Raw genomic sequence first — 14,893 nt, forward strand, 5'->3', positions numbered from 1 at the left:
GAAGGGTATAGCAATTAAACCTATGAGATTGTTGTGAGGATTAAATAAAACAGATGGAAAACATCACTGCAGTGCCTGGCACACAGTAAGAAATACTAATAACTAACATTTATTTATCACTATATGCTAGCACATGTCTGAGTGCTCAACATTTTATCCACTTCACCCTCACGGAACATTACAAGATGGATTTTACCTTCCTCTGTCAGATGAAGAGCCTGAGGCGTGGCTTTTGAGACCCAAGGTTAGGCAGCGAGTAAGCCACGAGCTCAGTGTCAGGCCCACATCTGTCAGACACCTTGCTTTTTCTCCTACGCAACAGGAAGGAAACATCTACAGGAGCATAAGGGCTGCAATTCGTCGAGGCTTCCTGAGGAGTTCATCTAAGATGCTGTCTCACGAAGAGACAGCTCAAGATCAAGGGAGTGTTTCTACCACGGCTTAAACAAAATAGGAATGCTTCATATCAACTGTATAAACTACATCCCATGTCAACAATTTTTAAATATGTTACTCTTTGAATCATGATTTACAGAGTGATTATGAGAGAGCAGCCATCAGAATGAAGCAACTCATTTACTCCACAGTATGGGTCACACTGGATCATTACAGAAACCGCTCCAGTTTAACAATGCAAGGCTACGTTGAATTTGTACTCACCACTTGCAGTTTTTTCTTATCCCTAATTGCATTACTGTGGACAGCCTCAATTGCCATGTGGTGCTTCCAAGCTAATTCTTCCAAAGTCTTAGAATGAGCCTCATTTAATTGAGCTACCTCCCCTTCCAATCTATTTCGCAGGTTTTTTAGCTCCATCTCATAATATTCTTGCTGAGTTTTCTTTGCTTCATTTACTTTCTAAAATTAAAGCAAATAAAGATCAATAATTGCACCTGCTTTTTTCATTACTGCTATTAGTATTTTGAATACTCAGTAAATACATAAACTTGAATGAACTGAGCATTACGGGATTTAGGCTTTGGACATGAGATTACATCATTGATGTCTCAGAAAAAGAGTAGCACAGGCAAAATGAATAATTTTAACACAAGTAATAAAATAAACTATTATTAGGTTAGAACGAAGTGCAAGTTAGCACATCTGTGAGCTTAAGAGAAAGGCTTCCTGTATGTCAAAGCTGTACACAAAACGGCTTACCAATTTACCACTCAGATGATATTATTCAATACAATTTTATTGAGTGCCAGTTATATGCCTTTTAAGCAGTCACAGTCTAATAATGGGAAAAAGGAAAAAGACAGTGGCAATACAATTTTGTAAGTTCTATGAAAGGAGTGTACATCATGTGTTGTAAGAGCATACAGTAAAGGAGCCTAATCTGGAAGAGGTGGGAAAGGATGTGTGTGTGTGTGTGTGTGTGTGTGTGTGAGAGAGAGAGAGAGAGAGAGAGAGAGAGAGAGAGAGAGAGATCTCGGAGAGAAAACCTGGATGGGGTGGGAAAGGATATGTGTGTGTGTATGTGTGAAAGAGAGAGAGACACACACACATACTACATACATACATCAGGGAAAGCTTTCCAGAAGAGAAAACATCTGAGCTGCTGATGACACATTCTCTCATTTAAATCTCACAAGCCCATCAGGAAATGAGAGATGAGAAAATTTCAAACCTAGATCTGACGTCAAAAGCCTGAATTCAAAACCATTTCCAGCATTTTGAAAGATGAGCAGTAGTCTGCCAGGTGGTGAAGTTCAGGTAGACAGGAAGACCATACAGCTGAGCAGTGTGGACAGAACAGAAGACACAAGGCTGACAGTGGTGAGGGATAAGTCTCAGCAGGAGGCAGGAGTGAAATGATGAGGAAGGGTCTTTTATGCTAAGGACTCTGGAATTCATTACGACAGGAATGAGAAATCACTGCAATTACATATCTGACATATTTTTAACAACAATCACGTTGGCAGTAGGCCAGTGAGTTGACTGAGGCAGGGAGAGTGGTTAGGAAGTTGTAACTGAAATCCAGGCCACAAGGACCTAAAGCTAAACCTAGAAGCTGTGAAAGGGTATGAAGGCAGACGATGGAATAAAACATACATTAAGGGAGGAGAAAACCAACAGGACTTGGTAATAGATAACAGAGCTAAGGAAACAGTAATCAATAATGACTGATTTGCCAAACCAGACTGACTGTAGTGCTACCAGTTGAAAAAAGGAGTAAAAAAAATAACAGTACTTTCGAGGGGAGAAAGTTCTAGGTATGCTGATTTGAAACATTTGTGAGAAACCAACGTACCCTGTGGGAGTTAGAGACACAGGAGTCCTAGACCATCAGATTTGGGAGCAATCACTGAACAAGTTTTATGCTACTAGCCGGATGAGCCCGTAGAATGAGGTGAAAATGCTGGGGAGCATCAACAGTAAGGGAACAGATGGAGGAGGGAAACCCCGAAATAAGACTGCAAGGCCAGGGAGACAGGAGGAAAATGTGCAAGAATGTGAAACACCAAAACAGAGACGCTATAAATCAGAGAGGAGTGAGTACCACAGCTGGACAAGATTCACCAAATCCAGCAACCAGGATGTCAGTAGAGGCTGGGACAAACACAGATTCTGTGGAGTGGTGGTAAGAGAAACCACATGACACTTGGGTAAGGAGTGAATGGGAGGTGAACAATGGCAAGGTTTTGAATATGCTTGGTTGTTGAGGGAAAGAAAAAGAAGTATACAAAACTCCCACTCAGTATTGTGAATATCTGAAAAATTGCAATAAATATTTAGCAATTATTCTACAAATGATATGTGTTATTTGTTTAATCTAGAAATTCAATATGTTGGTATAGGAATTTTCAGAGTTTGATGCTTGTTGTTCTTTTTAGTTTTACAGAAATTTCCTAGGTGTATATGCAATAATAGATTTCATTAATACAAAAATATATACGATTAAGCATAAATGTACATGCCACAGGAATAAGCGTTTATTCATTTTCTGGTTGAAATAGGTTGAAATGTCTTAAGTTTTTACATTATAAAATTGTTAATAATATTCCGAATATAAAATTATTAATAATATTCTGAACAGACACAATATGGGATAGTCCAGCTGTATACCATTTTTCCTCAAAATAAAAACAAAAACTTATTAGAATTAAGAGATAGATTGTAAGTAGAAGTAACATTTTAAATCAAATTTGAAACAGATGAAAACTGAACATTTTTTCTTTTCCTTTCTTTGGTGTTGGGGGAGAGGGGATGGACTCCACTGCTTTTTACCTTCTCCAGTTCTAAAATCTGCTGCTTTTGCTCTTCATCCAGACTTTGAGTTTTGCTTTGCAAAAAAGCTCTTTCTTCTTCCAGCTGAGATAATCTCTCATTGGCCCTTGATTTTTCTGATTCTAGATCTTTAATTGTAACCTCCTGGGTCATTTGAGTTGCTTGAAGCATTCCAATATGACCTATGCCCCAAAAAAGAAAACCTTCACTTTAAAATCTATTGCATTGTGGTATAGAACTGTTTATATTTAATGACACAACTGTACTTACTACCTGCGTGAAATAAATAGTCTGCACGCACAAATAGTACTTTGATTTCTTCACTGTATAAAACAGAAATACTTACATGGGAATACTTATCCAAGTAGAATAACTTAAACTAGAAAGAAGTCCATTTTCACATCCCTGATGTTGCCCCCTATACCCAGGAACCTTTTTTTTTTTTTTTTTTTTTTTTTTAAGATTTCCAACTACACAAGTTGAAGTAGGAAGCAACTCCTTAGGGATGCATATAAAATCCTTGGGAATAAAACAAAGAGAGGATGCACTAATACCATGGTGCCAAATTGAGTAGTCTTTTCTTTTCTAATCTCTTCTTTTTTCAAATTCTCATAAAAGACAAAGAAATCTGTATGTAGGCAGTAAAGATGGCAGGCAGCTATTTGGTTGAAACTGAATTTGTTTCAGACAAGAGATGTGATAAAGAACTAAGGTAGATTAAGAGACAGATAAGGACAGTGAAGTTGTCAAAGAAAAAAATAATGACAACAAAAAAAGAGGAAGGGGTGATGAGAGAGACGAAAAATGAGTATGAGAGAAAGGGTCTCAGAAAGCTTGTGTCAGGACAGTGATTCTCAATGCTCTGGACCAGCAGGCCTGCAACCCTGGCTGGCAATGAAGAACACCCCAGACCGACTGTATCAGAAGCTCTGAAGCTGAGCCCAGTACCTGTGGTTGCACAAGCCCTTGAGGTGATTTTAGTATACGTTAAAGTTGAAAAACTCCTACTCAGGGGAAAGGTTATATGGGATTTGCCGATGAGCCAAATGACATCCTCAGAGAACTAGTTCAAATGGCTTCACCTGGCACAATAAACACTTGGGCACATGACATGGGTCACCACCTCCTCTAGTAAGGGCTATGAAACAAGCACATTAGCCATAGCAGGATGGGCAACTCAGCTTTAGTATGTAAAATGCTCCCTGTTAATAAACCAAATGAGATGGGACACTGTCATTCACATATAGTTCCACTAATTTAAATACTTTAAAACATGTTTTTTTTTTTAAACACATGTTTTTAAAGAACAAAAAGCCTCTTAGAAAGAATGCTTTGCTTTTCTTTTAGTGAATGATTTACTGTTGCTAACTCTTAATTTTTCTATAAATATATATTCCTAAAAATAAGTTGTCATCTGCTTATCTTACTTATGATTAAGAAGAAATTAGAGTTCTTTAACAGGTTTAGAGTCTAAATAATTTTAAAATATGGGAAGAAAAGGCAAATTTTGTCTTGAATTAACATTTTAGTGTTGGTTTTAGCTGAGGAATATACCAAGAACTGTGGTCACACATACTGGCTTTGAGGACAAGGTCTGACGCTTGTTGCTGTAAACGTTCTCTGGCTGCTGCTAGCTCACTTTCCACTTCCTTGTGCTTGCTCAACAAGGCCATCTCTCCCTCCTTGGCATCATCAAGCTGTTTTTGAAGAACCTAAGAATGATCAAATAGCCATTATTAATATGCAAGAATGATGTTAAATCATTAGCTAAGCTAATGATGTTAATTCAAATTACAAGCATCAACTTTCTCTTATTCAAAAATCGCAGTTAATAATACCTACTTTTATATGTTTTTTTTTTTAAAGATTTTAATTATTTATTTGACAGAGACAGAGACAGCCAGTGAGAGAGGGAACACAAGCAGGGGGAGTGGGAGAGGAAGAAGCAGGCTCCTAGCAGAGGAGCCTGATGCGGGGCTCGATCCCAGAACGCCGGGATCACGCCCTGAGCCGAAGGCAGACGCGTAACCGCTGTGCCACCCAGGCGCCCCTACTTTTATATGTTTTGATAACACTTGTAACTTATCTTCATAAATCATACGACCCAATCATGAAGGGCTATTCTACCCTTCTAATTCACTCAAAAACTGCACAGATATTACAAACAGCTATGAAATTTTCTATGCCAGTAAAACAAAATTTGTAGGGACTTCTCGGCTTTTTTTTCAAACATGTGCCATATGCCTATTTAATTCAAGTTTATAAAGCAATCAACTTTTTGTTCATTGTCTGGGCAGGTCATTATTAATGAAGGTAAAGGAGAAAACATAATTAAACCCAAAGCCCAATTTTTTTAACTCTCTAAAGCCACTTGTGAAAAATATTAACATGTTATTTCAATAAAATCCTTTTATAATCAGTAAGATTTTAAGTTATCTTGATGGGGCTTTTAATATCTGAAGTTCTAGTTGGAAATAATAACTACGGAATTACCCCTTAACTGATTTTCTCACAAAGGAAAAGTAGGAGAAAGCAAAATGGAAAAAAAAGTTGAAGTCGTCTAACTGGAAAGAGAAAGACAGCTACGGGGTGGGGGGGATCTATACGTTTAACGTGACATTCTTTACTTACCTGAACACTGTTCTCTGCTGTAACAAGTGCTACCTGAAGCTTTTGGCATTTGTCGCGAAGACTTCCAGCTTCATCCTGTACCATCTGTAACTCTGTCTTTAATTTTCCTATGGTTTTTCGTAAAATTGCTTCTTGTCCCTGAAATTCTTTTCTAAGATCAGCTTCCTTTTCTTTGCTAGCCTGTAGGCTTTCTGCTGTAAAAAGCTGTGACCTTTTCAAAGTATCAAGCTCACGCTCATAAAAGGACTGAGCTTTATTCAACTTGCCTTCATAATCCTCAATGAGCTTTTTCTGTTCAAGTCTTAGCTCTTCCAGTGTTTGGTTTAAGGTCTCCACCTCCATCCTGTGCAGCTCCTCCGCCTTCTCCTGCCCTTTACTGACCGAGGCGCTGTGATCCTGCTGTGACTTCAACAGCTCCTGGATCTCCCGTCTGTGAGCAGTTCGCAAATCCTCCAATGCCAAGCGTTTGTCTTTTTCAAACTGTACCTGGAGTTGTCCAAAACTCCGTAATCTTTCCTCAAATTTCCTTCTAATCTCTTCAACCTCTCTAGACATGGTTACTATGCGTTGGACATGCTGGGCTTCTGCACAAAGTTGCATGTCCTCAACTCTGTGCTTGTAAGCTTCAAATTCTGTCAAAGCCTGCTGCTTCATTTTTATGTGATCTTCTAATGATGCTTCTAAAACCTGAATCTTTCTCTTAAGGTCTAACTCCTCTGTTACTTTGCTTTTATACTGCAGTATTTTTTCTCTTGTTTCTGCAAGAATCTGTTGGATTTCTTCTTCATGAGCATCTTTGAGGGCTTGGATTGCGGATTCATGCTCATCATTTTTAGTGTTTAAAGCATATATTACCTGCATGGTTTTGAAAAAGGGAGAAGCAATTCAGCAAACCATGTTCTTTTCTTACTGGAAGTTAATTTTTTCATATGGACTGATATTTTTCAACACACATAATATTGGCTATGGTAAATACTAAATACCAAAAATTCATGCATTGTTTTGGATTCATAGATTGATTTACTTGGCTAGTTTTACCTCGGCCCAACCTTAAAAGTTGCACCTGAAGACTTTACTACAAATGAAACAGGATAAAAGAGGCAAAGGAGGCCACATAGTCTAGAAGAAAGGGGTTTTCCATATGGCCCAGTCTAGCTTGGGGGTGAGGGCCAGGAGCCTCAGAGTAAGTATCTGCCCTACATGAGTGTCCCAGAGGAAGGGAGGGTTTGCATGTGTGGAAGCTCTAGGCCCTAACTCTTCCTAAAGGCCTCTTTCATCTGTTTAATGTCTGGTAGGTTCTAAATTTAGAGATTTTCTTTTCTAATTCCCCTATGGTGTTTTTATTTTTTATTTTAAAGATTTTATTTATTTATTTGACAGAGAGAGAGACAGCCAGTGAGAGAGGGAACACAAGCAGGGGAAGTGGGAGAGGAAGAAGCAGGCTCCCAGGGGAGGACCCTGATGCGGGGCTCGATCCCAGAATGCCGGGATCACGCCCTGAGCCAAAGGCAGACGCTTAACGACTGAGCCACCCAGGCGCCCCCCTCTATAGTCTGTTTTTAAAGCTGATACTCTTCAAGTTCCTAGAGGTCTCCTTACAAAATCCAATTCATACTTTTCTGCTCACATATCAATCTCTGTAGTTTTACTCACTGCCTAATTCTTCCTCTGTCTCCAGGCAAGCCAGGTCCCTAGAGCCAGAGCATCCTGCATATAGGTCTTTATTTTCATTTTAGTCCTTGAATTTTAATGATTCCGTTAAGATTTCCTCAACCTTAATTCCAAATGACAAAACATTCCCTTTAGAGTAATGCTCCCATTCTTGCATGTTCTTTGATACCGTGCATCATACCACTGTGGTCAAATAGTACAACATTCATGACTATTACTTAAGGCTTAGAGATGCACCCACTTTCTTCTGAAGTAAAAAGAAATGAACACTATACAATCCAACAATCGGGAAGCTAAAAATCAGTGTCCTGGAGCTTTGCTCATTTTAACGTGATCTTATTCTGGCTTTAGAAATGAATTCCAGCACCAAAAGGCAGAAACTGCAATGAAGCTGCAAAAGCATTGCCATTTTTGTAGAGAACTTGTTTATGTAGCCTGATGCAATGGAGACAGACTCCCTGGCTCTTCACATACCCTGGTAAGTCTAGATCCTACTGCTAAATCTAGGCCGTCACCTGCCTGGCCTACAGCTGTACTTATGCAAGAAGAAGACACACTGGAGGCATACCCCCATTGCCCGGGCTCCACTCTCTCCACATAGGACCCTGTCTTCAAGAATCAATCCCCTCCCCATATACTCATGTGGTCTGCTCTACTTTGTGAGATGTAATCATAACAAAGGCAAAAAGACTGAGAGATGGCAAGACCCCATTTGTCTTGACAGCTACTTCTCCTGCTAGTTACCTCCAAAGGAAAATATGTCCAACAGAAGGGAAATAAATGCTTATTTATAGTTTTTCTTGTTTTTTTTTTCATTTTTTTAATGATTTTTTATTATATTATGTTAGTCACCATACAGTACATCCCCAGATTCTGATGTAAAACTTGATGCTTCATTAGTTGCATATAACACCCAGTGCACCATGCAATACGTGCCCTTCTTACTACCCATCACCAGCCTATCCCATTCCCCCACCCTCTCCCCTCTGAGGCCCTCAGTTTGTTTCTCATAGTCCATAGTCTCTCATGCTTCATTCCCCCTTCTGATTAGCCCCCCTATCTTTATCCCTTTCTTCCCCTACCGATCCTCCTAGTTCTTATGTTCCATAGATGAGAGAAATCATATGATAATTGTCTTTCTCTGCTTGACTTATTTCACTTAGCATTATCTCCTCCAGTGCCGTCCATGTTGCAGCAAATGTTGAGAATTCGTTCTTTCTGATAGCTGAGTAATATTCCATTGTATATATGGACCACAGCTTCTTAATCCAGTCATCTGTTGAAGGGCATCTCGGCTCCTTCCATGATTTGGCTATTGTGGACAATGCAGCTATGAACATTGGGGTGCATATGGCCCTTCTCTTTACTACGTCTGTATCTTTGGGGTAAACACCCAGTAGTGCAATGGCTGGGTCATAGGGTAGTTCAATTTTTAACTTTTTAAGGGACCTCCACACTGTTTTCCAGAGTGGCTGTACCAACTTGCATTCCCACCAACAATGTAGGAGGGATCCCCTTTCTCCACATCCTCTCCAACAATTGTTGTTTCTTGCCTTGTCTATCTTTGCCATTCTAACTGGCGTAAGGTGGTATCTCAGTGTGGTTTTGATTTGAATTTCCCTGATGGCTAATGATTTTGAACATTTTTTCATGTGTCTGTTAGCCATTTGTATGTCTTCATTGGAAAAGTGTCTGTTCATATCTTCTGCCCATTTTATGATTTGTTTATTTGTTTCTCGTGTATTGAGTTTGAGAAGTTCTTTGTAGATCTTGGATACCAGTCCTTTATCTGTGGTGTCCTTTGCAAATATATTCTCCCATTCCGTGGGCTGTCTCTTAGTTTTTTTGACTGTTTCCTTGGCTGTGCAGAAGCTCTTTATCCTGATAAAGTCCCATAAGTTCATTTTATCTTTTATTTCTCTTGCCTTTGGAGATGTGTCGTGAAAAAGGTTGCTCTGGCCGATGTCATAGAAGTTGTTGCCTATGTTCTCCTCTAGAATTTTGATGGATTCCTGTCTCACATTGAGGTCTTTCATCCATTTGGAGTTTATTTTTGTGTATAACTAATTCCAAACCCCAGGTTATGTCCCTAATGAGCTAGCAAAGATCCCCATGAAAGACTCCTTTCATTTACACATTTAAGCTTAAATGTAGCTTGTAACCCAAGAAAGTTGGTGGTCTCCTACAACCCACCCACAAGGTCATATCTGCCTACCATGTGGATGCCCAGAAATGGCTAAAAGAGGCACTAAGGAAAAACACACCAACCAGCTGGAGAGAAGTCCATTTGCTAGAGTGGTGTAGGCCACAGGTCTTAGACCTTCCCAGGACAGTCTGTGTGCATCCCTTATCCATCATACAAAGCACATGGAAGGAAAAGAGATAATGCAAAGAGAAGGAATCCCTAGAGAAAAACAAGTTATACTTTTCATCATTTTATCCCAGGAAATGATCTTGAAAAGGTCATTAAATACTCTTCTCTTTTGGGGTGCCTGCATGGCTCAGTTGGTTAAGCATCTGCCTTCAGCTCAGATCCTGATCCCAAGCCCCAGATCTGGGGCTCCCTGCTTAGCAGGGAGGCTGCTTTTCCCTCTCCTTCAGCCTGCCACTCCCCCCTGCTTGTGCACTCTGTCAAATGAATAAGTAAATGAATAAATAATGAATAAATCTTTTTTAAAAAAACGAATACTCTTCTTTTTAAAAAGATTTTATTTATTTATTTATTTATTTAATTTATTTATTTATAGAAAGAGAGCAAGAGAGTGACAACATGAGCAGGGAGGGAGGAAGGGGGAGAAGCAGGCTCCCCACTGAGCAGGGAGCCCAATGCCAGGCTCCATCCCAGGACCCTGGGATCAGGACCTGAGCTGAAGGCAGACGCTTAACCGAGTGAGCCACCCAGGCACCCCTAAATACTCTTCTCTTTTTTCTAATACTTAATTTCCCTGCAGTCTTTGAAGGGTCAGCTCAAGTCCCGTATCCTTTAATAAGTCTTCCAAGGCCACCAAGTCCATGGGAGTCTATCTTTTCTTTAAAACCAGTACCTCCATTTCCTTACCACCACTCATTCCTTTCTGATCCGTAAATTCCTTTCTGATAATCAGTAAATGTTCAAGTGATTAAATTTGGGGGTGTTGACAAAAATGTTGGAAAGCTGTGTGAGAATGTTAGAGAGCCTAGAAAAGTAGCTGACAATATAAAAGTACAGTAGCATACAAAATGAAAGCATTAAGTTAAAAAGAATAGACTTTAAGTAAATAAAACATCTGACAAATAATAGGGAAATATTATGGTGAAGAGCTCTATTTCACTTGATACTCTAATCCAGGGGTCAGCAAACTGGGACCTGCAGGCCCAATATGGCTGTTGCCTGTCTTATGTAAATAGTTTCACTGGCGCACAGCTATGCCCTTCGCATATGGATAGCCTACAGTTGCTTTCCCACTACAACAGCAAAGTTGAGTAGTTGTGAAAGAGACCTTACTACTGACTCCTGTTCTGATATAGACATGCCAAGCCATCTTATCAGCCAAAATTGGCAGCCAAAATTAGAAAATATCTGAATTTATAGCTTTGTTTAGTCTCAAATAGTCCAGGGTTCCAACCACAACAACTCACGTATTAAGAAAACCAATTATTTGGTTCTGAAACTGTATTATATAAAAGAAATACAATATTCTACTGGCCATAAAACAGTATCTTCCAGGACCACAATGTTAAAGTTTCTAAAAACTTAAAAAAAAAAGAATAAAAGGATGCCAAGCAAAATAACAAATTAATAGTGTTTTTATTTTTTAAAAAGATTTTATTTATTTGAGAGAGAGAAAGAGTAAGAGAGAGAACACAAGACGGGGAGAGGGAGAAACAGGCTCCCCACTGAGCAGGGAGAGGAGAAGCAGGCTCCCCACTGAGCAGGGAGCCCGATGCAGGGCTTGGTCCCAGGACCCTGGGATCATGACATGAAGCCAACGGCAGACACTTAACTGACGGAGCCACCCAGGTGCCCCAATAGTACTTTTAAATGACTCTTTAAAATACACCCCTATTTAATGATATTATTTTTAAATGAGAATGATATATATGAATTTTTGAGTTGACATTAACAAGACCAGAATCCTCTCTAACTGTTCACTTTTCTACATAATTACAAAGGTAACCATTTTAAAGTATCTTTCTCTGATTAATTACTATTTCTCAGACCAAAGAAATAGAAATGTTCTACATTCTTTGAACACACAGAAGATACGATTTGAAGTAACAGAACTGATCCAAACCGGATTTTTGACCCTAGGTAAGATAACTTAATTTCTCCAAGCTTCAAGTTTCTCAATATTAAATAGAGATCATATTTATTCTATTCTAGAGACATTGTTATAAGATCAATCTATCACTGACATTTAAAAATGATATTATACAAAGATTTTTCAAAAAATATAAAGCACTATAAGATGGTAAGTCTTTTTTATTAGTCGTAACACTTATGGACAGAATGAGACTAATTTTAAAAGAAACTTGGGTAAGTGATAATAATCACCCATAAAACTGGCTATTATTTTCCACACAGGAAAAGGAAACTCTCTAATGTCTCTTTTCATAGACTATTTTAAAAGACATTAAGCACTTGCAGTTTTTCTGGAACTATGAACATTCAGAGAATGGGACAGTACAGTCATTTCAGCAATTTCATGTAATTTCACAGTTCCATTTTATGCCAATAATGTATAATTTAACCACATATTCCATGATGAATAAGGAATAGTTAGAATTTTTACTTTTTCTATGAAGATTTTCAGATAATCTTACCCATGGATAAAATGAAAACAATTCTACGTCCTAGTTTTTAAAATGCTACGTAGGGAACAACAAATAGTTTCTGAAATAGTTTTCACTGTTGGCTGCTATGGAATGAATTGTGTCCATCTCCCTCCCCCAACAAAATTCATCTACTGAAGCCCAGCAGCCAATATGATCATTTTTGGGGATGGGGCCTTTGGGACAAAATTATGTTTAGACAAGATCATGAGGGTGGTGCCCTCATAATGGGATCAGTGCCTTTATAAGAGACACCGGACAGCTTGCTTCCTCCCTCTTTCAGCCATGTGAAGATACGGTGGGAAGGACTATGGTTCTTTGTCATGGCAGACTGAACTAATACATTGGCAATATACAAATATGTTCCCACTAAAATCTAACTCATTAGTAATAAAGTACTTTCACTGAAAAGTATGTGTATATTAGCTTAAAATATGTTAAGCTAAATTGTTGCATATTATACCAACAGTTTTAACACTGTTAAAGTAACAGAATCATTGAATAAATGATGGTAAATTCATACAATGTAGTATCATGAAGCCATTAAAATGCACATTTCATTAGGAGAATATTTCATAATATAAGAACAAGCTTGTAAGAGACCACAAATATGCAATGCTGTTATCAGTAAGATCCAATCTTATAGAGGGGAAAAATGTGAGTAAGTATGTGCAGATATATATTAAAAATATGTAAAGAAATAAGCCAAATTTTAACTGGGGATATTCAGTATTTCTGAACCTTCAATAATGAATACATGTTACTATTACAGTTAGAAAACATTAAACCCTTTTTTTTTTTAAGATTTTATTTACTTATTTGACAGAGAGAGAGACAGCGAGAGAGGGAACACAAGTAAGGGGAGTGGGAGAGGGAGAAGCAGGCTTCCAGCTGAGCAGGGAGCCCGATGCAGGACTCGATCCCAGGACCCTGGGATCATGAACTAAGCCGAAGGCAGACGCTTAACTGATTGAGCCACCCAGGTGCCCCAACATTAAACCCTTTTAAAAGATTAACATTAATAATGCTAAAATAACAATCAGGACTGAAAATGCTTTCATTTTAGAAAAACCTAACAATCAGAAAGAGAAAATTAAAGGAACATTAATTACCAACAGATACCCTGAAAATTTCCTTAAAAATCACCCACTGAAATAAAACATTTATAAAAGTCATACTTAAATTTTTTAAACAATAGTGAATGTTAATCATTTTACTTATGAAAAAGAACGTGTATTTTGAGAAAATTTTTAAAAATCCAATTACCTAGTTAAAATTTGATAACTTACTGGCAAATCTTTAACGGTCAATTCCTACTTCATTTATTCTTCCCTTCAGCAAAAACATATTGCACACCTGCTATGTGCCAAGACCTATAACTGGCACAGTAAACACAACTGTGAACTGGATGCATATACATGGTATTTGTTCTCATGCAGCTGGTGGAGACCAACATTAAAGAAATATCTACTCCGTTAGTCAAAGTAAAATTTCAATAAATTATACAAAGGAGAAGAAATACAAAATAAGTCTTTGCAAGGGGTGGGGGTGACAATGGTAATGTAGGAGTTTCCCCTTATTCTGAATGAAATGCTTACTTTATCTTAACCAGGATCTCTTCATTTAGTCAAAATGTCAAGGGGAAAGCTACATACAGAGAGAATCCAGGGCCAAAGGCTCAGTAAGAACAGAAAGCACGGAGATGAAAAAGCACTGGACTCTGTGATGGGAAAACTGGGTTCCAGAGCTGGAAAGGTAGAAAAGCTCACAGTGCAGTACTTGTAGCTGTTGGCCTAAATGGGATCCAGAGGGGAGAAACTCCTGAAAAAAGAGTGAAAAAGACTGAGGACCAGGCCTTGGACAGGGTTCAGGGGCGGCAGGGAGGATGAGGACCCACAGACAGAGGAAACATGCTGGAGAGATGAAGACCCTTAGACAGAGGACCAAGGTCTATGATGCAAGGGATGGACAGTATATCTTGTTGAAGGCTGCTCAAAAATCAAGAAAAATGGGGGCGCCTGGGTGGCACAGCGGTTAAGCATCTGCCTTCTGCTCAGGGCGTGATCCCAGCATTATGGGATCGAGCCCCACATCAGGCTCCTCCGTTATGAGCCTGCTTCTTCCTCTCCCACTCCCCCTGCTTGTGTTCCCTCTCTCGCTGGCTGTCTCCATCTCTGTGGAATAAATAAATAAAATCTTAAAAAAAAAATCAAGAAAAATGAAGACTTAAAGCCCCCACACTCAGAATCTAAATCTCAGAAGTAGGTCTTTGAGAGCACATTTGGTAGAGTGATGTGGGAAGAGCTGGAGGATAAGTGGCAAAAGTGGGTGAGTAGATGGTAAGTGAATGGAGGCAGTCCACTGGTAGAGAAAAACTCCAAGAAAATTGTGGGTAAGAGAAGCAACTAGGGGCAATGAGGATGATGGTTTAGGAGGCAGCAGAGTCCAGTGCTTTTTTTTTTTTTTTTTTTTTAAAAGAGGTGTTGAAGGGGCGCCTGGGTGGCACAGCGGTTAAGCATCTGCCTTCGGCTCAGGGCGTGATCCCGGC

The 14,893-nt window shown here is 39.0% G+C and overlaps 1 protein-coding gene across 6 annotated transcripts in view; it reads right to left on the reverse strand.

Moving 5' to 3' along the window:
* The window catches only part of FAM184A (family with sequence similarity 184 member A), a 117,923-nt gene that overhangs the window by 69,073 nt on the left and 33,957 nt on the right, over positions 1-14,893 (reverse strand). For all 6 annotated transcript variants that reach the window (XR_004628113.1, XM_034669050.1, XM_034669053.1 and 3 more), the window contains exons 2-5: positions 5,863-6,717; positions 4,808-4,943; positions 3,232-3,413; positions 661-858 (exon numbers count right to left, since the gene is read on the reverse strand). Coding sequence is in view for 5 of the 6 variants with exons in the window: in XM_034669050.1 (XP_034524941.1) it covers positions 661-858; positions 3,232-3,413; positions 4,808-4,943; positions 5,863-6,717 (1,371 nt within the window). In the remaining variant the exon portion in view is untranslated. The remainder of the gene's footprint in view (positions 1-660; positions 859-3,231; positions 3,414-4,807; positions 4,944-5,862; positions 6,718-14,893) is intronic.

Source organism: Ailuropoda melanoleuca, chromosome 10 (assembly GCF_002007445.2).
Source record: "Ailuropoda melanoleuca isolate Jingjing chromosome 10, ASM200744v2, whole genome shotgun sequence".
Lineage (NCBI taxonomy): Eukaryota > Metazoa > Chordata > Mammalia > Carnivora > Ursidae > Ailuropoda > Ailuropoda melanoleuca.